The sequence below is a fragment of the Pristis pectinata genome, chromosome 18, assembly GCF_009764475.1.
Source record: "Pristis pectinata isolate sPriPec2 chromosome 18, sPriPec2.1.pri, whole genome shotgun sequence".
Lineage (NCBI taxonomy): Eukaryota > Metazoa > Chordata > Chondrichthyes > Rhinopristiformes > Pristidae > Pristis > Pristis pectinata.
This window is the reverse complement of record NC_067422.1, coordinates 36,017,209-36,045,106: the sequence shown is the minus strand read 5'-3', so window position 1 is coordinate 36,045,106 and position 27,898 is coordinate 36,017,209. Positions and strand designations below refer to the sequence as shown.

At 42.2% G+C, this 27,898-nt stretch overlaps 1 protein-coding gene across 1 annotated transcript in view; it reads left to right on the top strand.

The window, feature by feature from the left end:
- Nucleotides 1–5,267: 5,267 nt before the first annotated feature.
- The window catches only part of tmem94 (transmembrane protein 94), a 93,400-nt gene continuing 70,769 nt past the window's right edge, over nucleotides 5,268–27,898 (top strand). The window contains 2 exon segments of the mRNA XM_052033348.1: nucleotides 5,268–5,652; nucleotides 25,739–25,848. Of these exon segments, the coding sequence (XP_051889308.1) occupies nucleotides 5,268–5,652; nucleotides 25,739–25,848 (495 nt within the window).

Genomic DNA, 27,898 nt, shown 5'->3' with positions numbered 1-27,898 from the left:
AGTGGGGTACAGCTTACTGAAACCGATGTCAGCTTCAGCGTGATATTACAGAAAATGGATGGTGCTATACTGTGAACCATGTGACTGACTGAAGTTTCCTTGATGCGACTTTCACAAGCATTGTTAATGCCGAAAAATGGCATGGAGTAACACCTAGGCTAATTAGAATAAAACAGATGAAGTACATCAGCTCTGTTGCTCGAATCAGCCACAACAAGGGCTCAATTGACCTTGCAAAGACCTTGTTGTGAATATCTGCAGATGTGCTAAAATTGGGAAAGCAGACCCATGGACCATTTAAGCAACAGACTGACATGGTCACAATCAGAGAATCGTACCTCTTGAGAGAACATTCCAGACTCCTCCTTTACCATGCCTGCTCTACCACAGGATGGACCCACTAGAGGTTGTGACATGCTGGTTTGTAATCAGGAACGAATGGTCCAGGAAGTGCCCAATATTCACTCCATAAGATATCTTTATTAGTCGCATGTACTTCGAAACACACAGTGAAATACATCTTTTTGCGTAGTGTTCTGGGGGCAGCCCGCAAGTGTCGCTATGCTTCCGGCGCCAACATAGCATGCCCACAACTTCCTAACCCGTACGTCTTTGGAATACGGGAGGAAACCGGAGCACCTGGGGAAAACCCATGCAGTCACGGGGAGAACGTACAAACTCCTTACAGACAGCGGCCGGATTTGAACTCGGGTTGCTGGTGCTGTAAAGCGTTACGCTAACCGCTACACTACCGTGCAAAGTCTCATAGCATCAAGTTCAGCCTGGGCAGGAACATTTTTTGCCTATTTCAAAGCGGTGTTCTCACTCAGCTAATGAATCAGTACCTTTCCACACTGAATATTACTTGTATGAAGCACCGAGAGAAGCAAAGCCACAGAATGTGCTGAGAAGGGACTTCAGTATTCATTATGAAGAGTGGATTGGTACCATTCATTGAGCTGGCTATGTCCTAAAGGACTAAACACCCACCCTAGTTCTGTAGCAGATGGTGAACAGAGCAACAGGGGGAAAAATACTCAAAGAGGGAGAAAAAGCATTAATATTTTATTTCAATGAACTTTCATCAAAATTGAGAAAAGTTAGAAGATATCTTTATTAGTCACATGTACATTGAAACACACAGTGAAATGCATCTGTGTAGAGTGTTCTGGGGGCTGTCTGCAAGTGTTGCCACGCTTCCGGCGCCAACATAGCATGCCCACAACTTCCTAACCCATACGTCTTTGGAATGTGGGAGGAAACCCACGCAGACACAGGGAGAACATACAAACTCCTTACAGACAGCAGCTGGAATTGAATTCCTGTCACTGGCGCTGTAATAGCGTTATGCTAACCGCCTCACTACTATACCTGCTTGTGTTTAAGTTGCAGGGAGTGCAGAGGGGTGGAAAGGACAAAGCCATTGTCTGTGATTGGGTGGAGACCAAGAGAGAATGAACAGCAGAAGCGGTGGTGGTGCTGGTTATGAGAGGATGGAAGTCATGTAAATGGAGGAAAACATAGGAGGGCAGAGGAGAGAGAAGAACATGCTACAACTGTGAGATATGAAACACTGGAGAAGCTAAACCCTGCTGATGGTGGAATGATGTGGAGAGAGAGTTGTTTTAGCAGTAAAATAAAAAAACCATGTACCTAACTTATTATGTTAGTTGCTTGATTTAACAGAAGTGTTCTACAGCTGGGAAGATTTAAACTCTGTTTGTAACTGGCTTGAGTCCATGAGCTGAGTTTGGCCTAAACTTCAAGGACTGAACTACCTTGTATCAATCATTGCAAAATTCAATTCATACCCTGACAAAATCAAGTCCGCAAGGTGAAAAGTCAAGTTTATCGCTAAGAATTATAACATTAACCAGTAAGGGCATCAAAGTGTCAGGATCGGAATATATTGAAGCTGCTTGACAATAAATGACATTAATGAGAGTCACATTGTGTAATAGCTTGCTTCTCTGTAGCTGCTATATAAAGTCAGGACATTGCACTCACAACAGCTCATGGCAGGATACTACGTTACATTAAAGGTCACTATTTCAAAACAGTAGGGGATTTCTCTGCATTGCCCTAGCCAATATTTATCCTTCAACCAATAGCTAAAGCACATTATCAGTAAATATTAATCAATGGTGTTTGTTGGATTGTGCTGTCCGCAGATAGGCTGCCTTGACTTGGGACATCATGAAACCATGAAAGGTGCTTTTCAAATGCAAGAACTTTCTCATAGTGTATTTTGTTGGAAAGTTTTACAAACAATAATGAAGAACATAAATGTTAAAACAACTCATTTCTTAAAACACAACTTCAAGGGTTCTTGTTTCTGGAATTTTAAAAAATGTTTTGAATGCTTCACATTCAGAGAAATTCAGTTTGTTAATGTTTTGACAGTTTTTAATAGCTTTAGCTAAATTGGGACTGGCATGACTTAACTGGCTGTCAAAGACCTTTGCTCCTTTTTTGTAATTTGGCTTTGTTTTGCTACCTCTATTCCTTCTGAGTATTTAATCAGAATAAAATTACAATCAAAAGCAAATAAAAATACAGAATGCTGGAAATACCCACAAGGTCAGGCAGCATCTACAGAGAGAAACATCCTTCGACAGAGAAGCGTCCATGGAGTGTAGAATCTCTCCATGGATGTTACCCATATTTTCCAGGATTTTTTTATTTCAGGTTTTCAGCATTTGCTGCTTCTTGCTTTATAGCCAAAAGGGAATTGTATAATAATTTTCAGGAAATACAAAAGACATTGGTGATTCTGTGTCTCACTGTGGTTTCCAATTCTTCACTTGAATTGCTCGCACTTCCGTTCATCTTTGAGTCAGCACATCCTACACACCTGGCATTGAGAACCTCGAGTCCCTTCACTAGCAAGGGAGGGCCCGGAATGATGATGGAAGGAGTGGGCGACCTACCAGCTGCCCTGCCAGGCACCTCCTGTCCCAACAAAAATGTTGGAAGAATTCAGCAGGTCAAGCAGCATCTGTTGAGGCATAAGGTGTAAGACCAGATTTTGCGTCGAGACCCTGCATCAGGACTGAGCGGGAAGATGAAAGATTGCCAGTATATAGCAGTATGTAGAGGGGTGGGATAGAGGCTAGTAGCTGATAGATGGAACCAAATGGTCGGGGGGGGGGTGGGAAATGTTGGGCAGACGGAACCAGATGGGGGAGAAGGGTGGGACAGAGACTGGTAGGTGATAGGTAGGCACAGTAGCGTAGCAGTTAGCATAACGTTATTGCAGCACCAGCGATCGGGGTTCAGTTCCCGCCGCTGTCTGTAAGGAGTTGGTACGTTCTCCCTGTGACCATGTGGGTTTCCTCTGGGTGCTCTGGTTTCCTCCCACATTCCAAGGAGCTACAGGTTAGTAGGTTAACATTGGTGTAATTGGGTGGCGTGGGATCGTTGGGCCAGAAGGGCCTGTTACTGTGCTGTACATAAAGTTTTAAGATGGGGAGGGAATGATGGAATTGATCTATTCTTGTCACTTGTACTGAGGTACAGTGAAAAACTTGTCATGCATACTGTTCATACAGATCAATTCATTACACAGTGCATCGAGGTAGTACAAGGTAAAACAATACAGAATGCAGAATAAAGTGTTACAGTTACAGAGAAAATGCAGTACAGGTAGACAATAAGGGGCAAGGTCATAACGAGATAGATTGTGAAGTTAAGAATCCATCCTATCATACTAGGGAACCGTTCAATAGTCTTATAACAGCGGGATAGAAGCTGTCTTTGAGCCTGGCGGTATGTGCTTTCAGGCTTTTGTATCTTCTGCCCAATGGGAGAGGGGAGAAGAGAGGATGTCCCAGGTGGGTGGGTGGGGTCTTTGATTACGCTGGCTTCTTTACCGAGGCAGCGAGAAGTATAGACAGAGTCCATGGAGGGGAGGTTGGTTTCTGTGATGTGCTGAGCTGCGTCCATAACTGTATGCAATTTCTTATGGTCACAAGCAGAGCAGTTGGCATTGGTATTGGTTTATTATTGTCACTTGTACTGAGGTACAGTGCAAAACTTGTCTTGCATACTGTTTGTACAGATCAATTCATTACACAGTGCAGATACATTGAGTTAGTAGAGTGCATTGAGGTAGTACAGGTAAAAACAATAACAGAATACAGAGTAAAGTGTCACAGCTACAGGGAAGTGCACTGCAGGTAGGCAATAAGGTGCAAGATCACAACAAGGTGGATTGTGAGGTCAACAGTCCATCTCATCATATAAGGGAACCATTCAATAGTCTTATCACTGTGGGATAGAAACTGTCCCTGAACCTGGTGGTATGTGCTCTTAGGCTCCTGTATCTTCTGCCTGATGGGAGAGGAAAGAAGAGAGAATGACCCGGATCATAGATTATGCTGGCTGCTTCACCAAGGCAGGGAGAGGTATAGACAGAGTCCATGGAGGGGAGGCTGGTTTCCGTGATGCGCTAGGCTGTGTCCACAACTCTCCGCAGTTTCTTGCAGTCCTGGGCGGAGCAGTTGCCATACCAAGCTGTGATGCATCTGGATAAGATGCTTTCTATAGTACATCAATAAAAATTGGTATTAAAGGAGACACGCCAAATTTCTTTAGCCTCCTGAGGAAGTAGAGGCACTGGTGATCTTTCTTGCCTGTGGCGTCTGTGTGGTTGGACCAAGACAGGCTGTTGGTGATGTTCACTCCTAGGAACTTGAAGCTCTCAACCCTCTTGACTTCAGCACCACTGATGTAGACAGGTGCATGTGCACCGCCCCCTTTCCTGAAGTCAATGACCAGCTCTTTTGTTTTGCTGAGATGGAGGGGAAAGGTTGTTGTCATGACGCCATGTCACTAAAATTCAAGTTGCCGTGATGCATCCAGAAAGGATGCTTTCTGTGGCGCATCGATGGGCAGAATGAACCAGATGGATGGGGAAGGGATGAACAAAGAGTGCAGAAAACCAGGTAGTGTGTGTGTGTGTGTGTGTGTGTGTGTGTGGGAGGAGAGCAGCGGGGGGGGGGGGGGGGTTACCTGTAGCTGGAAAATTCAATGTTCACCCCATTGGGTTGTTTACCTCACCTTATACCGGCAATCTTTCCCCTTCTCTCTCAGACCCGGTGCAGGGATTCGACCCGGAACGTCGACCATCCCTTTTCCCTCCACAGATGCTGCCTGACCCGTTTTTCTTTGCTCCGGATTCCAACACCCGCAGCCTCTTTAATCTTCATACCTGTGGCAGAAGCCTGCCGCCGCCTCAGAACTGGAGCGCTGCCGGAGACAAGGCGATGGCGCAGCGCCGGACACCAGCAGCGGCCCGCGGACGCCCTCCCGCTCCCGCCTCCCGCCTCCCCGGCAGTGCGCAGGCGCAGTGCGTCCCCGCCGATTCGGCGGCAGTGCGCAGGCGCGGCTCGCCGGGTCCGGGTGAGGCGGCGCGGTCGGTGTCCCGATGCGGTGTGAGCCTTGGCCTTGGCCCCGGGGACGGTCCGGCTCAGCCTCTCTCGCACCACGGCCATGGAGATGCAGGAGCCCAAGGGCCAGGTAGCGACCGGCGGCGGTTTTCCGTCGCGGCTCCCTTTGTTTGCGGGGATGAGCGGGCACTGAGCGCAGGCACCGGGGAGGCAGGGCTGGGAGCCGGGGCGGGAGGCGGCACGGCCGGGGGAGGCTGCATTGGTGGGGTACTGGAGGGTCTGTACTGGTGGGGGCTGCACTGGTGGTGGAGCGGTGGGGGAGTGGGAGGGGCTGCACTGGTGGGGGGGGCACCGATGGGGGAGCGGGAGGGACTGCACTGGTGGGGGAGTGGGAGGGGCTGCACTGGGGGGAGCTGCACCAGTGGGGGAGTGGGAGGGGCTGCACTGGTGGGGGTTGTACCAGTGGGGGAGCGGGGGGGTGGCACCGGTGGGGGAGTGGGAGGGGCTGCACTGGTGGGGGGGGGCACCGATGGGGGAGCGGGAGGGACTGCACTGGTGGGGGAGTGGGAGGGGCTGCACTGGGGGGAGCTGCACCAGTGGGGGAGTGGGAGGGGCTGCACTGGTGGGGGTTGTACCAGTGGGGGAGCGGGGGGGTGGCACCGGTGGGGGAGTGGGAGGGGCTGCACTGGTGGGGGTTGCACCAGTGGGGGAGCGGGGGGGCTGCACCGGTGGGAACTGCACCGTCGGGGCAGCTGGGGGCTGCACTGGTGGGAACTGCAGCAGTGGGGGCTGCACCGGTGGGAACTGCACTGGTGGGGTAGCGGAGGGACTGCATTAGTGGGGGCTGCAGTGGGGCTGTTGAAAGAATTGTTGTGTATTGGGGAAACTGGTGTAATAGTCGGTGTCTGCACTGGGGTTTGTGGAACAGGGAGGGCGATGGAGTAATTAGCTTGTGTGTTGGCTGATTTCTGCAGGCACCGTGATACTGGCTCATCTTAAAATTTCCAGACTTCGATCCCAGTGTTTAGTATGGTGCTGACACATGAGAAATAGCAATATCATACCAAATTTAATTTAATTTTAACCTGTTTTCCTACTGGCTTCATGTGTGTACATTGCATTGCTGCTTTTAGTATTACTGTGTTCATTTGTATTTTGGAATATTTAATGTGTTAGGGCTCTAAATTTATAGTTATGAATCTGTAGTCATAGAATTGATTGGATTCCTTCCTTATGTAAGCTGGTTCTGGGCAAAACAAAGTGGAGTAATTATTTGCCAAACTCTTAACTGTATGTAATAGGAATTCTGAGCATCACAGATTAACTTACTGGATCTGGACAGGGGTTATGAAAATCTTGAACTTTGTGCTTGGTGTCAGAAATTGCCCAAATTCTCTCGTGGGAAACTATGTTTGTACTTGCTCCCAGATATTCTTTGTAAAATAAACACTTTTTTTTCCCAGTAAAGAAATGGCCACATGGGAATCTAACTTGAAGAGAAACGTATGTTAGAATATTAGGAGGATTGGAGGAGAGTTGTGTAGGGCATAGATCTGAATACTCATTGTCCTCTGTGGTTCTGTACATTTTTATTTGCTGTTGAAACAACTCCAGGGTCTGTAGTTTGCAAAGCCCTGTGCAGTGAGGATTGTTATACTGGTCCACTGGATTTCTAAGCATTAGGACCCTTGGGTTAAAACTGCTGCAGAATAACTTCATGTCCCATAGAAAATCTCCAGACAAACACTAATGCTGGATGTTAAGGTGCAGTCATCTACCATTTTAATAGCTGAATTTGTTCAACACCTCAATACAGTAATGTGCTTCACTGAACTGCCACAGAACAGTAATGTAGTGAGACTGGTACTGTGCATCATGATGTACACAGCTCACCTCTGTTTTTGAGTGTATGGGAGTGAAATATCAATAAAACAGAATATCCTGTCATACTCGTGTTGCATCCCTCTATTGCCAGCCTCTGCAGAACTTTTTTAATAAAACTGTTACAAAGAACTAATTGCCGTCATTGTGCAGAGCAAAAAACACACTTTTGGTGCAGAAAGTACCAGTGGTATGATGCACTGCTAATTAATCATTCCACATTGCAAATTCAGAATTCCAATCTCCCAACTTGCATTGAAAGCACCCTTTGAATGAACTCAACATCAGTGTGCCTTTGTAGCCATAATAGAACCTATGCTTGAAGGGCACAATTATCTGGTTGTTTTATTTCCTATAACATTCCTGAATTAGTAAGCCAGACCACCCTCTGACTTGAGCAGCAGAAGATTTACAAATAACTTAAGAGCTTTACTTGTGAAGCATGTGCTGATTCAATTATCATGAGTGTGTCCGTCAGACCACCTGATCTCTTCTGTAACTCTGGTGAGCCACAGAGAATGATATAATCCAAAGCGGTGACTGGGTGTTGTCATTAGCCCTTCAAATGAATCTTTCACTGCACTACTCGGAGTGCAAAGTACTTTTAAAATGAGAATGTAACAGAATCAAGATTATTGTAAGAATACATTTTACCTTTTCTAGTATATCCTTTCTATTATTTCTGTTCCCTTTTAGTAGTTGTGTTGCATATTTTTGATGGTCTTTGGGAGTGAAGTGGGGGCAAGCATCTTTTGGTTGAAGGTGAGAGGAATGTGAGTAGAGGGGTGCACCTTGCTGGAAAAGAATCAGCGGGTACACCTAAAATTTTGCTGGAGTAAGAAGCTTAATGAAATGGATGCCTTGACAAAGAGCTGGTGTTGCAAGCGGTGATCAAAAGCTTAGCCGGAGAGTGGCTTTCTAAGAACTGCCTAAAAGGGGAGAGAGATGATGAGGTGAGTAGTTCAGGGAAAAAGTCAATAGAGTGGATTGATTTGGGAAAAGACACAACTGTGAGATGAAGAGAAAGGAACTGCACAGGAAACTGATATCAGAGAACAAATTGGGATGAGGCTGTAGGGCGAGAAGGTGAGCAAAGGTAGCATGAAGGGTGGGAATTTTTAATTTGAGGTGTGCATGACCAGGAACCAATCTGTGGGTAATAGTGAGAGTTAATGTGTGATATGGGCAGCAGATAATACAATGAGTTGACATCTGTGAACGGAAGATAGAAGACCAGCAAACTGACCACATAAGTAATCAAATCTGGAGCTAATAAAGGTTTGAACAATAGCTTCAATGGTAGGTTTGACTCGGCTGGCCTTTGTAGTGGGAGAAAGAGACACATTTGAATAGCTTTTTTCAGCCTGAGAGAACGAAAAATGGAAATGGGCAATAGTATGGGGTTAATATGGCTGGAATCTTGTTTAAGTACAGTATTTCAGTTCTCTTTTATGTAGCATACATCAAAAGATAGGCAACAACTTTGCTGTCTAAGAGCTGTGAGGAAGAAATGTTTTTCAATATATTAGCTATAAGTGCAACTTCTCTCAAACGTGCACACATTTGGTACATTTAACATTTCACTAGAAATCTGAACAATTGAGTTTATGCAAAGTCTTCAGAGAACCATACAGTTTCTCTTTCTGCCACATGGGTAGCTTGATGACACTGCCAAGAAATCTATTTCTTCGCAACCCAATCCCTGGCAAGTCTGGGCAAGATTAGATGTTCTAGACACGGGAGTTTTTTGGACTTCATATCCTTCAATTTTCACTTCTGTATTCACAATGAATGCTGTAATTTGTTTTACATGTGTATGTTTTAATAGAGGTTACTGGTCAGTCTCAACATTAGCTCTACTGTCTGCAATGCAGACTGTGGCTGATGGTCTCAGTGGCAACTGAGTGTTTTCATTACCTAAATGAAAGTGAATTGGCATCTTCCATAGCACTGTGATGCAGAACATATGGTCGATTAGCCACATCCAGCCTATACTCTCAATACAGCTGAGACTGTGGACTTCCCAGTGCTGGAACAAGGACCTGACCGTGCCAGGGAGTCGAGACCCAGTGTTGGGATGCCCAATTTTTGGCCTGATCCCACCTTTGGGCTTTAAGCCAGAGCCATTTCTAGACCGGGTGCATTGTACTGTTAAGTACTTTCGCTGTAAAATGGGTACAGTACTGGTAGATACTGGTCTGCCACTGTTTAACAGTGGGATGCTGTACTGAATGGGTGCAGGTCTGTCACTGTGTTAACACCAGTGTGCAGTACTAGTGGGCATGGGTCTGTCAAGGTGGAAAGTTGCAAGGGAGATGTAGCACAGATCAAAAGATGGGCAACAGCTTTGCTGATCAAGAGCTGTGAGGAAGAAATGTTTTCAATGTATTAGCTATAAAAATAGAACAAAGCAATTTCACTTAAATGTGCATGCATTTTGTATACTTTTTAACATTTCACTAGAAACCTGAACAATGAAGAGGTCATGTGAAGTCTTTGGACAACCATACAGTTTCTCTTACTGCCATATGGGTAGCTTGATGACCCTGCCAAGAAATCTATTTAGTAGAGCATCAAGAACTATGACATTTGTGTATTTAATCATAAAATATTCGTGTCTGGTTACATATGGTGAAAATAAGTTTCATGTGAATGGCTCTTAAATGTGGTTTAGATTGTAAACCTAGCCCTTTTACCAAAGTTAAACGATTAACCCCTCTTCACAATATCGGGACTTCCCTGAAGGCTTTACGCAGCTGAACTGTTTGTAGTCTGTTGAATAGACAAATGTGAGCCAACTTGCGCACAGCAAGGTCCCACAAATAGCACAGATAAATACTTTGCTTCTGGTGTTGGTTGACGGGTAAGTGATGACCAAGTCAGCTGGCGGACACTCCTGTCCTTTGAATGATGCCTTATCTTTTGCATCAAGCTGCTAGGGAAGGAAATCATTGGCTGTAGTTTAAGATCTCATCTGAAAAGTAGTGTTACCCATCAGAAGTACCATGTCAATACTGCACTGAAGTGGCAGCCTGGATATTGCCCTCATGCCCTTGGAGTGGAAATTGAATCTGATCACTTGACTCGCGAGAGTAGTACCACTGATCATAGGCTTAATAATCCAAATTGCAAATATGAATGTACTTTACTAGGAAATAAACTTTAAGCATTCAGAATTGAGTGAAAATGATTTGAGTAGGTGGTAGATCTTTGACTTGAGGATTCTAACTTTTAAAAAAAATTATTACATAAAATAGCCTTGTGCTTCACAAATCAACTGTTCTGTCAGTACTGTAATATTATACTATGTGACTGTAATCTTAAATTCACTGAAGTAGAATAATTCAAAGTCTAATTGTTAATTTCACATAATCACTTTAATTGTCTCGTGGCAGATTGGGATCTAAGGGTCACCTTTGGGCTCTGGATAATAAGTACCTGGTATCCTGAACCTATTTTGCATCTGTAACTAGATGTGGCATGTGGAGTTGCTACTTGTGTATTCCTTTTAATGTACTTTGACAGATAAAGAGAGCACACTAAATGGTAGTCAAGCAACATCTTATAACACCTGTGCTATTGCATCACTTGCATTTCCAGTACTTCTAGTCTTTTTATAGAATTTGCAAATATTACATTATGAATTTTATTTGTAATGTAAGAAACACTATTAAGAGCATATAGCACAGAGCATGTGCCATTTTTAGTGTTTTCTCCTGATGCCACAGAAACACAAGGGAAAGGAAGCACATTGGCTGCTACCTCCTATTAAGGGATTACTGACAGCTTTTAATGATTTTTGCTTTACCACCCAATTTTTATGGGTTTGAGGGGTGGGGGGAGGGGGTGTTGATGGCTTGGCTGCTGCTGCTCTGCAGCCATACCAGTGTGGGGATGCCCTGGTGATGATACTGAAGGGCATGTAGCCAAGAAACTAAGAGCCCCCTCTCATAGCTTCACTGAGTGGACAGACTGAGTATCTTGGGGGTGGGTGAGGGGGGGTCTCCAAAGATCCCATTGGAGTTAGTGGACTAGACCTGCTGGGCTTAAAGTAGCTGTGGTGTTTGTTTAAAGTAACGTTGATGAGCTGGATCAACAGTTTACTGTTTTTCCTCATTCCAAGAGAAGTGCAGCCACGTTTATTCAGAGCAACTGGTGGAGGTTTGAGGCCTGTGGAGATCCATTACGTCTTAGTGACTTTTTGGAGCCCTCACTAATCACCAAATTATCCATCAAAGTCAAACCAGGTTTGAGTCTCTTAACCAGTTCATTAGATTACTAGACTGACAAATTTAACTGCAAGAATCCTGTTTATCTAACTGAAAGTTAATGGAAAATTCAAACAAGGAGGTCTTTGTTATGTTCATTTAAGAATATTCCTTCCTGAGTACTTGGGCAATTTCCTCTCTGCTTATTGTAAAACATTCTTTCCCCATGTATTTGCTTGTTCATCTTAAAGCTACATTTTAAAAGAAGCATCAGTGTGCCTCAGCCAGTGTCCTGATTGAGGTTGCTATGTCAGGCTGTATCAATATTGAGATACCATAGAACCATACAGCACAAAACAGGCCCTTCGGCCTGTGAGATGCCCCCCCTCGCTACTCCTAGAAGTTAGCTGTCTGTGAATGAATGTTTGCTATCATTAGGTAAGAACAGGAATGGGCTCAGTTGTGATCCTTCCACAGCTGATTTGTCTGCTTCTAGTTCCAGTTACAAATTTGAGGCCAATAACAGCTGGTACACTTGGAAAGCACAAAAAAAAGTGTCCAAATATTAAAAATGCTGCATCTTAGCATTGGGGGACAGGCACTTCAAATCCATTAGTAAACGAGGCTGCAGATTTTTAAGTTTGTATTGCAGCTGTCAGGCAACTGGAAGAGGGTTAGAGTTTTGATTTTTGAAAGAGCCCGAGGAAGTTGTGGAAAAAATATTTGAACCGATTCATCAAGCAGCCCCTAATCTTGCAAATAAGGCTTTACTTAAGTAATCAGGTCATATAGGATTTAGGCTATTAGAAGTTAAGCTGCGATAATGTTCAGTAATCTGGGGATATGTATGCACTATTTCCAGGGCAATTCTTTCCATTGTTTTTTTTGCAGTTACTGGAAGAAACAAAATGAGAGAAATGCCTATTTTCCTGAGTAACTGATCCGGTTTCAGAGTGTATACCAAGTTGGAGGCCCAGGATGGCTTGGGTGAATCTTGTGAATGAACTGATGCAGATTTTTCATTCTAGAAATAACAGCCTCATTAGAAGTCCAACATACAGTGATTTATAATTGTCCTCAAATGCTTTAAGACCCATTTGCATTGTAGCTCAGATTCATTTATGTAAAGATCACAAAGATGAGTAAGCATTCATTTTTCACTTGAGTAAAATCATTTTGGGTTCAAAAACTTTGAGACATTGCTTTTGCTTTACAATTTTAAAAGCATGAGGGAAATCGTTTGTTGTTTCTTCCTAAGGTAACCAGAAAATCAAGAGTTTACAACCAAAGCTACAAAAAGGATAGAACTCTGCATTCTTTATTCCATTTCTTAAAATACATCTTTGCTAACAGATTTTTAGCAGACCCTAAGTTATTAAACATTGGCATTGTACCTGACAAATGGCACTTTCATAGTCCTGGAAACGCTTGAAATGGGATGTGTTGGTGTAACTGTATTTGTCCTTTTCTAATAACTCTGAATTAACAACATTTCTTGGGATCATAGATTCATAGTTTCACAGAGATGCAGTACAGAAAGGCCTTCAGCTCATGGCATCAGTGCTGACCATCAAGAACCTATTGACACTAATCCTGTATTAATACATTTCTTACGCTCTCCACGTTCTGATAAGCTGTTACACCCCCCCCCCCCCCGCCACCTTCAGATTCTACTTACCTGCACACCAGGGGCAATTTACAATGGCTAAGTAACCTACCAACCCACACGTCTTTGGGATGTGGGAGGAATCCAGAGCATGCCGTGGAAACCCATGCCGTCACAGGGAGAACGTGGAAACTCTGCAGAGACAACACTGGAGCTCAGGGTTGAACCTGGGTCTCTGGTGTCGTGAGGCAGCAGTTCTACCAGCTGCACCAAAAAGGATAACGTTCCTGTGAACTGACTTGAATTGTACTGTTAAAGATGCTAGATGAATGCAGTCTTAGGAATGTAGCCCTTTTAATTTTAAACATACTGTATTTATGCTGCTGCCATGAGCTAACCTGATTGTCTGTCTGTATTTAAATATCCAGGTCATATCACCTCTTATAATGTCAGAGTTGAGTTTTGTGGACAATTCGTACTCGTCTCCACTTGGGCTCTGCCCCGTGTGATAGTGCCCTCTTTAAGTCAAGTACCCAAAACTGTATTCCATACTTGGTCTCCTGTTATCACTTGGTTTCCTTTCATAACATTGAGGCACCAGAATATTTTGGCACCGAGTGATTGGGGGTGTCGAAGAAACCTTGTTCTTTGTGCAGATCTGGGAGGGAGAATGTAATAAATTTTTGGGTTTGACATCCTGTAGGTTATTTGATTGCTCATTGGTGAGTTCAGAGCAGCGTTGTGCACATGAACATGAAGTAGAAGCTGGAACAGGCCATTCGGCCTCTTGTGCCTATACTGCCATTCAAGATGATCATGGCTGATCTACCTTGATGCCCCCTTGATTCCTTTAATATCTCAACATCTATAAACCCCTGCCTTGAATATACTTAACAGTTGAGCCTCCACAACCCTTTCGGGTGGAGAATTCCAAAGATTCACTAGCCCCATCTGAAGAAATTTCTTATCTTAGACCTGAATGGCCAACCCTTTAGTTTGCGATGGGTGTCTGTGTCACCTGGTTCTAGACACCCCAGCCAATGGGAAACATCACCCCACAAGTTTACCTTAGCAAGTCCTGTAAGAATTTTGGGCATTTCAGTGAAATCACTTCTCACTTTACTAAGTTGTATAGGTTCAGCCTCTCGGGAGATGGAGTGAAAGTTAGGGGGATTCGTGTTCTGAATCTTGTTAAAAGGAAATTTATTTGCATTTAATTTCATTTGTGTTCTTTTGAAAAAAAATTAATGCAATTCAAATTCTATTATACATTAAAAGTCATAAGGTGACTCTTCTATTTAAAAGATGTAGGAAATTGAATATAAATTGTGTAATTTACAGTCATAGATACTGTTGTCTTGGGCTTTAACGTTGTTAATTGGAACAATGTGATATAACAGAAGCAGTAGCTGCCACAGACTAGGTATACAAAACTTGGCGCATAACTCGCAATATCGGCTCCGAGCACCCAAATGCAACTGAATGGTGAGCACAAGTTGTAAGTTACAATTACGGTTGTTATGCTTATCAATTACATTTGTGTATTAAGATGCAACATCTGGTTTACTAAAATTCAGATGAGGTGTTCCAGATGGTAGCCTTGGCTCATTCAACTTTTCTATGGACTCAAAACTGAATACTCTGATTTTAGACTACTCTTTCTGGAGTCATAATTATTGTCCACGCTGTCAGCCCATACTACTGCAATCTGCTTATGCATGGCTTTACAGTGTAGTTATAACAGTGGCACACAAGTTTCTTTGCAGGGTGGGGCAGACTTTGAATCCATGCCACTTCCCAGGACCACCCACAGGAAGCATTTTGTTTTAATCTTCCTTAACCAGATACTGATAGTCTTAGTTATCTTTAAAATACACAAATGATATAGTTGTTTTTCTGCTCACTGCCTTGTCTGGCCTCTGCTTGCTGCTCTGGCTGACCTTCCCTACCAGTCTACTTCGGTGCTACACTGAGTGTACTGGTGCTCTGTGCTGGTGTGATCAGTGAGCTAAAGTATATGAACTGAAGAAATAAGCTCTTGGTGAGATACGTGAAATGTGTGCAGCTAGAAGAGACTAATAATTTTTAGAGGTGGCATCATCTAGGTTTTTAGTGGCTTTTAATATATTAAAAAGGGCAAAATGTATGTTTTGGAAATGAGTCTGTCATCTCTGTTTACCCACACTGTAAATTCCATTTGGCTTTGATTCTCCATTTTCAATGGCATGTTTGATTGTCTTAAATTATTTTTGGATAATTCATTATTAAACATCTTAATAACTAAATTCATTTGCTTGTTTTTCTAAAGGTATATTTATATCAGTTCTGAGAAATGTTTAGTACAAATAAATTAAATATTCCCAGTGTGGGAGTCACTGGACAGCAAGATCCCATAAACAACTGCATTTTCTGTTTATAATGCTTTTGGACTAACAAGGCAAGAAAGCTAGCAAGGACGAGGGAAAACACCCAACTCTTCTATGAATAGCATCAGGGGATCAGTAACATCAATTGGAACAGTCGACGTGTTTTGTGAGGATTGTGTCATTCACTGATGACCCTGCACGCTCTCCATAACAGTATGGTGATGTGCTCATGCTCTGAATTTGAGCTTGAACTATAATCATCTGACTTGGATGAGTGACTTAACTGACCAAACCTGACATTTAAAATTAGGAGTGGAAAAAAATCTGACATCCCTTTATTTGGAACTATGATTTATCTTTTCTTCATCTGTCTTTAACTTGTACAGTAGAATTGACCTTGTGTACAAGTTGATCCGGACTACTACTGTCTGTGAAATGAGTCCAAAGGTTAAGGCTACAAGAGAGTATCTGTTTAGATGCGGGCTAAGCCCTTGCCAAAGTGCTGCATATACTAAATTTATCAATGGTTCCATTACCTTAGGTAGCTGGTAGGGAGCCATCTTGTACGTGACCGGGAGCAACTTTAGACATTTTCGCCTCCTGCATTTGTGATCCCAGAGCTATCTCTACCTGGTTGTTCTTGATAATGTGCTGTATAAATTGTGCCTGATGCTTTTCAAAGATCTAAATACAGCTGCAGGAAAGCCCCAGAGATGAACCAGGATGCAACAGAATGCTGATTTAGATTGTGTTTAGCAGAATTGGTTTCTCAGTGCTGTGTAAAGGGGTGACCTATTTCTTTGCATGATTTTTGAAAGCTTGTGAAAGATGTGGGGTTCACAGGATATCGCTGGAAATGTTTCTTTTGTCGATGTAAGCTGTTACATAATTTCTGCTGTTGGTTAGTACTGTTTATATATAAATAGAGAAGTAAAAGTGATGCGATTAGTCAGGAATATCCTGTGTGCGCTTTCTTTGCGAGCAAAGCTTATTTAGAAAATGCTTTGCATGTTACTTTATTTTAAGCTGTTAGAAGATGCACACTCCACCTGAAAGTTAACTGAAGAGGTTGAATGCTTTTTGTAATCATTCAGCAGTATCAACTCGTAGCAATGGATGTTGTTGCAGGCATGTGATTGTTTTACATAATATTCCAGGGAATATATTCCCTTCAGTGCTTGTGCAAACAGTCCAATTTGAACATTCAGTTTTTTTTGTTCTAATAATAGGGAGTACCTAATACTTGTAGCAGAATCCAGTTCTCTTAGAATTGTATTTGTACCATGAATTTTAAACATCATCTTGTGAAGTGAAAAATTAAGATCTCTACTTGAATTCTAAAACCCACTGTAGCAATTTTATGGGTTAACTGGGCTGTCTTCATTTTTAAATTTTTTTTTAAAGTGAACTGAAAGTATCAATTTGATGTAATTATCCACATTTAAGTGGATTACACGAAATCACTCTTACATCCATATCTGTCATCCATCCATGTGTCACTTCAAATATATCATTATTGTCATTCCAGAAAAAGCAATTAAGCTAAAGAGAAAAGGGAACATTTTTAAATTACTCATTGTGAATTTCTTTATTGAAGATGGAGCTGATCCAAGTTGGTGGGTCTGTCGGGAAAATATCCCTATCTCTATTGCCCCCAGCTCAGTATACAAGACCCACTAAGCAGTTTGCAATCTTGCGCTTAACAAAAAATTGTAGTAGCAGTCATTTGATTATTTATTCTTTTATTACCTAATCATGTGTCATACTGGCTCTTCCACACACTGCTATAGTGCTTATGATTTATTCATATTGATTATAACAACAGAGTCTGTTGATGGCTTGGTGTTAAATGCGCCCGTTATCCCACTGAACTTTGGAGGCAGGCAGAACCTTCAGGACTCGGGAGAGATGGAAAAATTTGTGCTGTTTCCTACATCGCTGTGAACTACAGGGAATAAGGTATGTAGAGGTTAGCTAGCCTCTATTCTTCTTCATATTTGCAGGGCAGCAAATATGAAGAAGGCACAAGAAAATAGTGTTCTTTTTTTCCCCTGTGTTTCCTTTCATTAAAAGCTAAGTGTATTGGAATGAGAAACTGGGGTTTAAAAACTGGATGACCTATGTTCCTGTTGCCAGGGTTCTACATTCTTTGGTTTAGAATTGTGTCAAAATAATCCTGTAGAAATGTAGGTGAGTAGGGCAAATGGATCATTAGTCTGTTGGAGAATTGTAAGCAGTGTTCTCATAGTTTCCTAATATTAGAATCTCATGATTCAACTATTGCTTTATTACTTTGCCAAATATTATCTCTAAAACTTTTGCTTCCCATGGGCATTTTTTGATGTACTTAGCAGGGGTTTTGCCTTTTAAAAATTCCTATGTCTGCATTTTCAAGGGTGTCCACTTGAACTCTTTCTGCACATTGTGAGTAAAAAAGATAATATAACCCCTAATAGTCAGATTAAGCAATTGCAATAGTTCCTGGTACTTTTTCTTGCTGCAGCTTCTGAAAATTATCTAATGATCCCTGTTCTAAAGTCTGTGGACATCAGTTGCAAACTGGACGGAGCGAACAGGCTGGCAATGTGCAGTGACTAGAAAACACTCACAAATTGGGGGCAGGCATGAGGAATAACCATTTCAGAAGGGGTGAAGTTTGGAGAAGAATTGATCCATAAGTACTTTGAGTAACATCCTTAAAATAACTTCAGCTTGATAATTTTCTGTTTTGATTTTATGCACTGTGTTATAGTAAAGGCAAAGCATGAACTGAAGGGATGAATTTTGTTGAAATTGCATTCTTTTACTACTTATGCTGTCCTTGGGATGGAGGATGGCTTAGAAGCAAGCTGGCAGTGGTAGGATCAAGGGTCTGGTGATGATATGACACGATTTGTGCATTTGGTGCCAATCTTTTTTTTCCTCTTGAAACTATTCTTGTAAACTCTTGTATTCTTAAAGATTTCGCCTCACTAGCCTGATAGGGTTCTTTGAGGAGGTGACCAAGAAGATTGATGAGGGTAGTGTAGTAGATGTGATCTACATGGATTTTAGTAAGGCGTTTGACAAGGTTCCGCATGGTAGGGTTCCTTAGAAGGTCAGAGGCCAAGGGATCCAGGGAGGCTTGGCCGTGTGGATTCAGAATTGGCTTGCCTGTAGAAGGCAGAGGGTTGTGGTGGAGGGAGTGCATTCGGATTGGAGGGCTGTGACTAGTGGTGTAACACAGGGATTGGTTCTGGGACCTCTACTTTTTGTGATATTTATTAATGATTTAGATGAGGTGGTGGAAGGGTGGGTTAGCAAGTTTGCAGATGACACAAAGATCGGTGGTGATGTGGATAGTGTGGAGGGCTGTCGAAGCTTACAGAGGGATATTGATAAGATGCAGAGCCGGGCTGACAAGTGGCAGATGGAGTTCAATCTGGAGAAGTGTGAGGTGGTACACTTTGGAAGGACAAACTCCAGGGCAGAGTATGAGGTAAATGGCAGGATTCTGGGCAGTGTGGAGGAGCAGAGGGATCTGGGGGTTCATATCCACAGATCACTGAAAGTTGCCACACAGATGGATAGGATAGTTAAGAAAGCTTATGGGATGTTAGCTTTCATAAGTCGTGGGATCGAGTTTAAGAGCCGTGAAGTAATGATGCAGCTTTACAAAACTCTGGTTGGACCACACTTAGAGTACTGTGTCCAGTTTTGGTCACCTCATTATAGGAAGGATGTGGAGGCGTTGGAAAGGGTGCAGAGGAGATTTACCAGGGTGCTGCCTGGATTAGAGAGTATGGATTATGAGGAGATACTAAAGGAGCTAGGGCTTTACTCATTGGAGAGAAGGAGGATGAGGGGAGACATGATAGAGATATACAAAATATTAAGAGGAATAGATAGTAGACAGCCAGCGCCTCTTTCCCAGGGCACCAGTGCTCAATACAAGAGGGCATGGCTTTAAAGTAATGGGTGGGAAGTTCAAGGGAGACGTCAGAGGGAGGTTTTTCACCCAGAGAGCGGTTGGCGCATGGAATGCGCTGCCTGGGGTGGTGGTGGAGGCTGATACGTTGATCAAATTCAAGAGATTGTTAGATAAGCATATGGAGGAATTGAAGATAGAGGGATATGTGGGAGGAAGGGGTTAGATAGTCTTAGGAGTGGTTTGAAGGTCGGCACAACATGGTGGGCCGAAGGGCCTGTATTGTGCTGTATTGTTCTATGGTATTGCTGAAATAGGACAAAAATATTAAGATCAGACAATTATGCATTGTTAGCCAAACTTGTGAATGGTAAAGCTGTTCCCAGTAAAGAATTGAATTTTCTGCAACTTGAAGGGCGATTCTGAAATAGATTCCATCTATCTGTGTTAATGCACCTAAGATAATCCATCACACTAACTGGGACTTGTGCAGAGTGTTCTCCTGACATTCTGATCAAAATTCCTCCTTCAACCAGCATCATTGGAACATCAATTGGTTAGTAATTTCATTGCTGTATGTTGAGACCTTGCTAACCTGAGTTTGCTTGCCATGTGTGCTTGCATTAACTGCAGAAATAATTTGAGTGAAGTGCTCTGAGATGCGTTTTAGATGTATTTATGGTAATAAATGCAAGTTCTTCTTGTCAAAGAATTTTTCCTGAGGCCTTTGACAGACTGAGGTATAGGAAATGTTGATGCGAATACGCTCTTTAACTAGCATTGTATTTGCAAGGGTAGAGGACGGATTAACCAATCTCCTGGTGAAGCTATGGATCAGAAGATCACCATTTCTGGTTTCTGTTGGTTTTGGCTCTCTGTTAGTTGAAAACAAATCTTTTAAGTTCCTATCTTCAAAATGGACAGTGATAAGTAGAAGGTAGGTTTTAAAACCAGGAGAAAAGGAAAAAAAAATTTGTTTGGAGAATGATGGAATTACATTAAATCTAAGTTGATTGTCAATGACAACTAATATTATGTTCACAATGGTGCAGAGAGTTTTGTTCCAGCAATCTGTGACCTGAAAAAGCATGTGGTGCAGAGAAGGGCATTTTGCCTAAGTATTAAAGGCAATGTTTTCATCTTATTGAAACTGTATAACACTGGAATTGTGAATCAAATGATCAATAACCAACAAGTTCAGAAGGCCATAAGTAACCAGGTCTCTGCTCCTGTGATTCCACCAGTAACTGGCTTCTTCATTAAATAGTGTTACGAGTCAAGTTGCTATTTAGTGAATGTCCCTTTAAGGCACCTAGACAGTGGAGTAGTGGTGTGTGTGTGGTGTCATCACGACAGCAAGATTACAATGTGCTGATGGTTTTGCTCAGAGTCGGAGAAGAGAGAGAGACACCGATTGCTGGTCTCCGTAACAATGGATGAAGAACAATTAGCTGTGTCTGTCACTACAATCCATGTATGGATTTCTGGAGCAAACAAGTGGAGTCCACTTTGTCGTTAACCTGTAGTGGGAAGCAGGTATTTCTGTGGGCGGCCACGTATCGAATGCCTTTCGGGGTGGCAGATACTTCGGAACAAAGCAGTGGAGATCATCGGAGATTTGAGGTGTTGTATGGGTTCCATGGTGGAACATGTGGATTTCGTAATTTCTCTCTATATTCTCTCTACATTTTCTCTTCAGCCAACGGTGGTTTTGCAAAAGTCTTTGCTCACGTTTCACCTTATGGCTTGCTGAACTGAACTTTGAGAACTATTCCTAGACCTGGGGTTTGGGAATTTGTCACACACACACTTTGAGTTTAGTTTTGAGAATTGTTTGATATCTAATGTTTTAATTTTCTTATTATCACAAGTAGTTATTAATAAAATAGTTTCTAACACTTGCCCATGACTCGGTGTGTTTCTGTTGTTGCTGGTACGTAACAATAGCAGTTGCAACGCTAATTCTTAGGTAGCTGTTGTTTTGGTTTGCAGACTGTAAGCATCCAAAATCATCCGAATGTAGAGACCAGTGGTTATATTTTTGGCTGTTGGTGCTACACTTTCAACTTGCACTAAGAATTTTTCTAATTTTACAGAATAAAAGCTGCTAAGTTCTTGCTTGAAATATATAATGCAACTTTCACACCCACAAACTGCTCAGGACGTGGCCGTGATGTGCTGATGGCTTGGTCCTCACTGAGTAACTTGATGCTCCAAATGCATGCAGTAAACTTACCAAAGGTAACTGTGACGTACCACATTAAGTATTGCAATGAATTGTTATGGTTCCTTTGGAAACTACTGTATCCACTGTCCCTCTCCCTACATCCAAATTACATTTGCTTTTGTGCGTAATTCTCTGATGCCAGATTGCTGCTATTGATTTGAGGCCATTGGTGTGGTGTCTGATCCATTCGGTAACATCTCTTTCTGGCTCTGGAGTGGAAGTTTCCTGTGTAAGTGAGTCTTGACTGTGCATGATCATCATGCATTTTGTCCTTCAGACTATGAAATCCAACTTGGATTCAATTGCATTCAAATGGATTTTTAATACCAAGTGTGTGAGACTGTGAGAGCACGTCTTTTCGGTATTAGCCCAATGAAACTCCATTGTTGTACTCTTGTTCATTATTTATATAAGTGACTTGGATGCGAATGCACAAGACTTGATCAGTAAGTTTGCGGGTGACACGAAATTGGAAGGTGTTATTGATGGTGAAGAAGGTTATTGTAGATTACAGGGGGATCTTGATCATTTAGGGAAGTGGGCTGAGGAGTGGCAAATGGATTTCAACACAGATAAGAATGAGTTGATGCAATTTGGAAAGTCAAACCACCATAGGACTTGTACCAGGGAGTGTAATGGAACAGAGGGATCTAGGAGTACAAGTGCATAGTTCGTTGAAAGTGGTATCACAGGTAGACGTGGTGGTGAAAAAGGCATTTAGCACGCTGGCCTTCGTCAGGGCATTAAGTATAGGAGTTGGGACACTATTTTGCGGTTGTACAGGTCGTTGGTGAGGCTGCACTTGGAGTACTGTGTACAGTTTTGGTCACCCTGTTATCGGAAAGATGTGTTTAAACTGGAAAGAGTGCAGAAAAGATTTACGAGGATGTTGTCAGGACTAGAGGTCCTGAGTTATAGGGAGAGGTTGGCCAGGCTGGGTCTTTATTCCTTGGAACGTAGGAGAATGAGGGTTTAAAATTTATGAATGGCATAGATAAGGTGGACAGTAACAGTCTTTTCCCCAGGGTAGGGGAGTCCAAAATTAGGGGGCATGGATTTGGGGTGAGAGGGGAAAGATTTAAAAGGAACCTGAGGGGCAACCTTTTCACGCAGAGGGTGGTGAGTATATGGAACGAGCTGCCAGAGGAAGTGGTTGAGGCAGGTACAATCGTATCATTTAAGAAGCACTTGGATAGGTACATGGACAAGCGGGGCTTAGAGGCATATGAACAGAACACAGGAAATTGGGACGAGCTGGTTGGGTACTGTGGTCGGCATGGACTCATTGGGCCAAAGGGCCTGTGTCCATGCAGTATTGCTCTATGACTCTACTCCAGTCAAATTTAAGTTTTGCAAAACAGAAGCTGCTCTAATTTCAATATAAAATCATTCTGAGACACAAATGGCAAGCAACTGCCCTTCAGTCAAAAATAGGTGGCTGCATTAGTTTATTTCACTCCATGGTATGCAGGTTCAAGGTGCTCTTTGCCTAGGCTAGGCTAAACACTAGTTTCACTGTAAATCTTTGGAGTGAGAACTTGTGTTGGACTAATGGCAGTACTGACTGGGGGAACAGTTTGCTTAGTATCCTGAGGGGGCTCTGTCCAGGTGATTAACTGGTTCAGTATTTGGAGTAGTGTGAGTGATGTATTGCTGCTCAGCCACCCAAGTACAGTGACAGTTCTGCAGCTTGGCTCAGTGGGCTCTTATCTCAGAATCAGGAAGTTGAGAGTAATTGATAATTCAGGTTCACCCCCATGTTAAGTTAATGCTCTAGATTGGCGCAGTGCAGCGCTGCAAGAAGTTTCTCATTGTTGGAAACATGGGACTTAAGATGCTGGAATCTGGAGCAACACACAAGATGCTGGAGGAACTCAGTGGGTCAGGCAGCATCTATCCCTCCATAGAGTTCCTGGGTTCCTCCAGCATCTTGTGTGTTTCTTCTTGTTGGAGCTGACATACTTTTTCATACCTGTGGTTCTGGTGATATTAAAGGTCTCACGGAAGAATAGGGAGTCCACCTGGTATCCTAGTCAACACTTCTTTAACCGTCACTACCAAATGGCCAGATTAGCTGGTCAATCATCTCATTTGTAGGATCTTGATGATGTAACATTGTTGTTCCTTTTTATCTATATGAGATGATTTGAGATGGTTCTGCAACCTACTCAGCTGCTGTACTCGTGCAAACCTTTTCTCTATAACACATTTTTGTCTGTGATTGCCATTGATATTTCCTTATTTGCAATAAGTTTACATGAAGAAAATTTGTAAGAAGTTTAAGACGGCAGATAACCACAAAGTAATTACCTTTTTTCTGTTTTGTAGTCCTTCACAAAAATTAGAATTGTTTAAGAAAAATAGTATTTTAATATAAATTTGAAAGGAAGGCCTGTAATTTAGAGGATATAAACCTGAAAACTTAATGCATATTAAATGCTTTGGGAACTGGTCAAAGGGTCAGCTTTTCCAGTTATTTGTAAAGTGATAAGTTGTGATACAATCAACACTTGGCATTGCGGATGCACTATTTAAAAAAAAAGTGCATGGCGATTGTACTATCTCATCAGCAAATGGCTCAAGTGGTTAAATGCAGTTAAAAATAGATGTATACTGACCATTGTGGGACATAAACCAAAAAACTGATACCCAATAATGGAGTTTGTTCCAGGTAGAGTGACGTATCTGTTTATGAAGTAGAGCACTGAACTGACCACTGGCTATGTAACAAAAATAAAATATTGCAGGTACTGGAAATCTGAAATCAAAACAGAAAAGGTCCGAGAAACCCCAAGGTCAGGCAGCATCTGTGGAGAGGGGCTAAAATAATAGTATAAAATAAAAGTGAAACCAAAATGGGGAAAGTTTCTCAAACAGGAATTATGCAGGTTCAAACAGATACTGTGGGTGAGCATAACTGAGAATTAATGAAGCCTCCAATGTTATGCGCAAGGCTGTTCTTCCACCATTGATCTGATTGAACTGCTAAGATCCTTGGGAACAGAGGCCACGCCATGTGGTCTGGAAATATCTTTTTAAATGATCACTCACCATGTTTACTTACATCCATTTGTCTAGGACATCCAAAGCAATAAAGCTCTCTGAGAATTGTGCCCATGGGCAGTGGTTGCCTCAATGAAGCTATCAGTCTTTCACTCTAATGTACTGGAACTAAATATATAGTGGGTGTTCCCTGTGATTTATTGTTCCCGTCTTAATGCATTGCCTTGCCTGATGTTGGACTGGCTGTGAGCACACGCACTTTGTTCCTGAATATTGAGATTGGAGTGTGCATAAAGTAATTTCCTCCAGGGTACCACTTGACCCTGTTTGAGGCTTCCACAACCGTACCAAACCCTCAAAAGCCCCAGTCCTTGTTGCTAATTTTCTAAGCAATGCACAGAGGCATTTCTGCCTCAATCATTGTGGAACCAGGCCCTATTTAAGAGCAGCAAAGTGACAAGTTTCCAATAAACATTGAAGAAAAATTAAAAATTCCTACTGTAACAAGATGGAAAATGCAGAGATATTTTGAATGTCTTTTGGTGTGGCATTTGTAATCATTTCCTCACATTGTATTCATCAGTGGCAAAGTCATAACCACCAATGTATAAAACTAGTATACTATTGATATTTGCACCTCAAATTTGGAAAAGCGAGATCTGTTCTACCCAGTTGAAATGAGCGTAATTTAGAGATACATTCAGATTCATATCTCATAAGATAAGATCTTTATTAGTCACATGTACATTGAAACACACAGTGAAATGCATCTTTTTTGCGTAGTGTTCTGGGGGCAGCCCACAAGTCTCGCCACGATTCCGGCGCCAACATAGCATGCCCACAACTTCCTAACCTGTACGTCTTTGGAATGTGGGAGGAAACCGGAGCACCCGGAGGAAACCCACGCAGACACGGGGAGAACGTACAACTCCTTACAGACAGCGGCCGGAATTGAAGCCGGGTCGCTGGCGCTGTTACGTTAACCACTACACTACCGTGCCTGCCCTTGATAATTAACAAGTGCTGTTGACAACTATGTTGTCAGGATAGACTCAGTCCCTTTAGGAGTAATTCTGTGGTACGATAATTTAACCACCTTTTGGTAATAGGGGCACAACTGAATTTTTCTATTATTATTTCACAGGATGAGATGGCAAATTTGGGCCTTTCACCAGACAGGCTCTGATGATGCTACGTAACCAACTCACTGCAATCCTAGAAGAACACCAGAAACAACAGAGGAAAAAGGATTCTTGGAAGGTACAGGAATGGTTAAAGCCACTGTGCCAAGGTGCACAACAAACACTGTCTGTCCTGCCTGCTGTTGCAATTCTCACACGTTCAAATACAGCACATCCACTGGTTCCCTCTATCTATTCTGCAAGTTACACCCTTAAAAAAAACTAACAAATTTGTCAAGCATTTCCGTATCATAAATCCATGCTGATTTATCCAATCCTACTACCTTGTCTCAATGATAAATTCTAGCACTTTCCCTACTTCTGATGTCAAGCTAACTGGGCTGTAGTTTGGTTTTCTCCTTTCCTCTCTCAAACAAGTTACATTTGCGACTTCCAAATCTAATGTGACAGTTCTAGATTGTATAGGAGTTGAGAAGATGGCAACCAGCACATCCACTATCTCCATAGCTGCATCCTCCTTAGGATGCAGGTCATCAAGCCCTGGGCACTAATTTGCTTTCAGTCCCATTTAATTTCTCCAATACTTTTTAATAACTACTGCTAATACATTACAGCTGATTTTACTCTAGACCTGTTCTCCATTTCCAGGAGATTTCGTAGTGTCTTCTACTATGAAGACAGACACAAAATATTTGATTTGTCTGCCATTTATTTATTCCCAATGCAATTTTTCCTGGCTCTAAGTCTACTGAGAACCTAAATGAACCTTTTGCTAATCTTTTTTCTTTTTGCGTAGCTTTTATAGTCTGTTGTTTCTCTCTAGATTACTGTAATATTTTATTTTGCCTTATCAATTTCTTGTTTCCTTTGAATTCTGAAATGTTCCCAATCCTTAGCCTCACTGCTTTTTTTTCGATTTTTCCATGCCTTGTTGTTCTAAGGCATTTGACTGTTTCTCTGCTCTCCTGTCTTGTAAGTTCCATCAACTTGAGCTGATTAAAATTTTTGTTGCCTGTAACGCAACTTGCTTTAATCACTATTACCTAACACCTTTATGCTTGTTGATCAACCTGTCTACTAATGCCTTGAATTTAAAATTCTCAACCTTGTGTTTTACATCCACCACAATCTTGTGTTTACATCCTCCACAATCTTAGCTCTTGCATTGTTGTAACCACTGCACCATGCAATCCATAGAGAAATGCATTTTTCTCAAATTCTGTACCTTTAGTGGATACCTAACCACCTTCAGCACAGATTTGGTGCTGTGCCCCAATCCCGCTCCTCCTGCACTTGTTCCTTGAGATGCTCATGTAGACCTGTCTCATTGTGCAAGGTTTTGGTTCATTAGCGCCAATATCACCTTTTTATTTGATTACACTTCTGTGAAGCGTATTGAAGGTTTCATTATATGAAGGCACTTAATAACTTACAAGTTGCTTTGTTGACTTTCACTTTTTAGACTTTCCCTCATTCCCCCACTTTCATGACCTAAACATGATTAAGAGTGCAATATTTCAGTCAGACAGCTGATGATTTAGCACACAGCACGTTTGGCTTGGACTAAATTTTAAATGAGTAACCTTTATTGTAACGTGAAAAGGGTAAATCCCAATTCAGTATTTGCAAATGTCTTGCTATTTTATTATGTTCCTTCTGGTTCTGGAAATAGACTTTGTATTCTTAAATACTTCTCATGACGTGCATTCTTCTTTCAAAAATAAGGTTGAGGATTGCAATCAGGAAACCAACAGGGTTTCAAGAGACTTGTTTTGTATTTATAATTTACCCTCTGTGTAGTATGACAATGATCCGGTACACTGGTGGAAAGACGGAAGTGTAATTCTGACTGTCGCCACAGACTTTTTGAGGTGTCAGTTTATTTTGGTATGATATCCTTAGTCAGCTAGATTACAGTGCTTTAGTATTTGATTAAAGCTCACTAAATTGCAAATTTGTGATCAATTGAAAAATTTTGGAGCGAGACAACATGTTGAATTTATCACATGTTCTGGTGCAGATAAGACATGAATGGACAATGAGATTTTCACATTTTGGCTGGGAGATTCTACCCTTTCATTATCTTTCTGTAAATGTTTGCAAGGTGAAGCTGTGACTCTAACCTCACAGACTGTTCTTGCAGATAATGCTCCTCAATCAAATCTGTC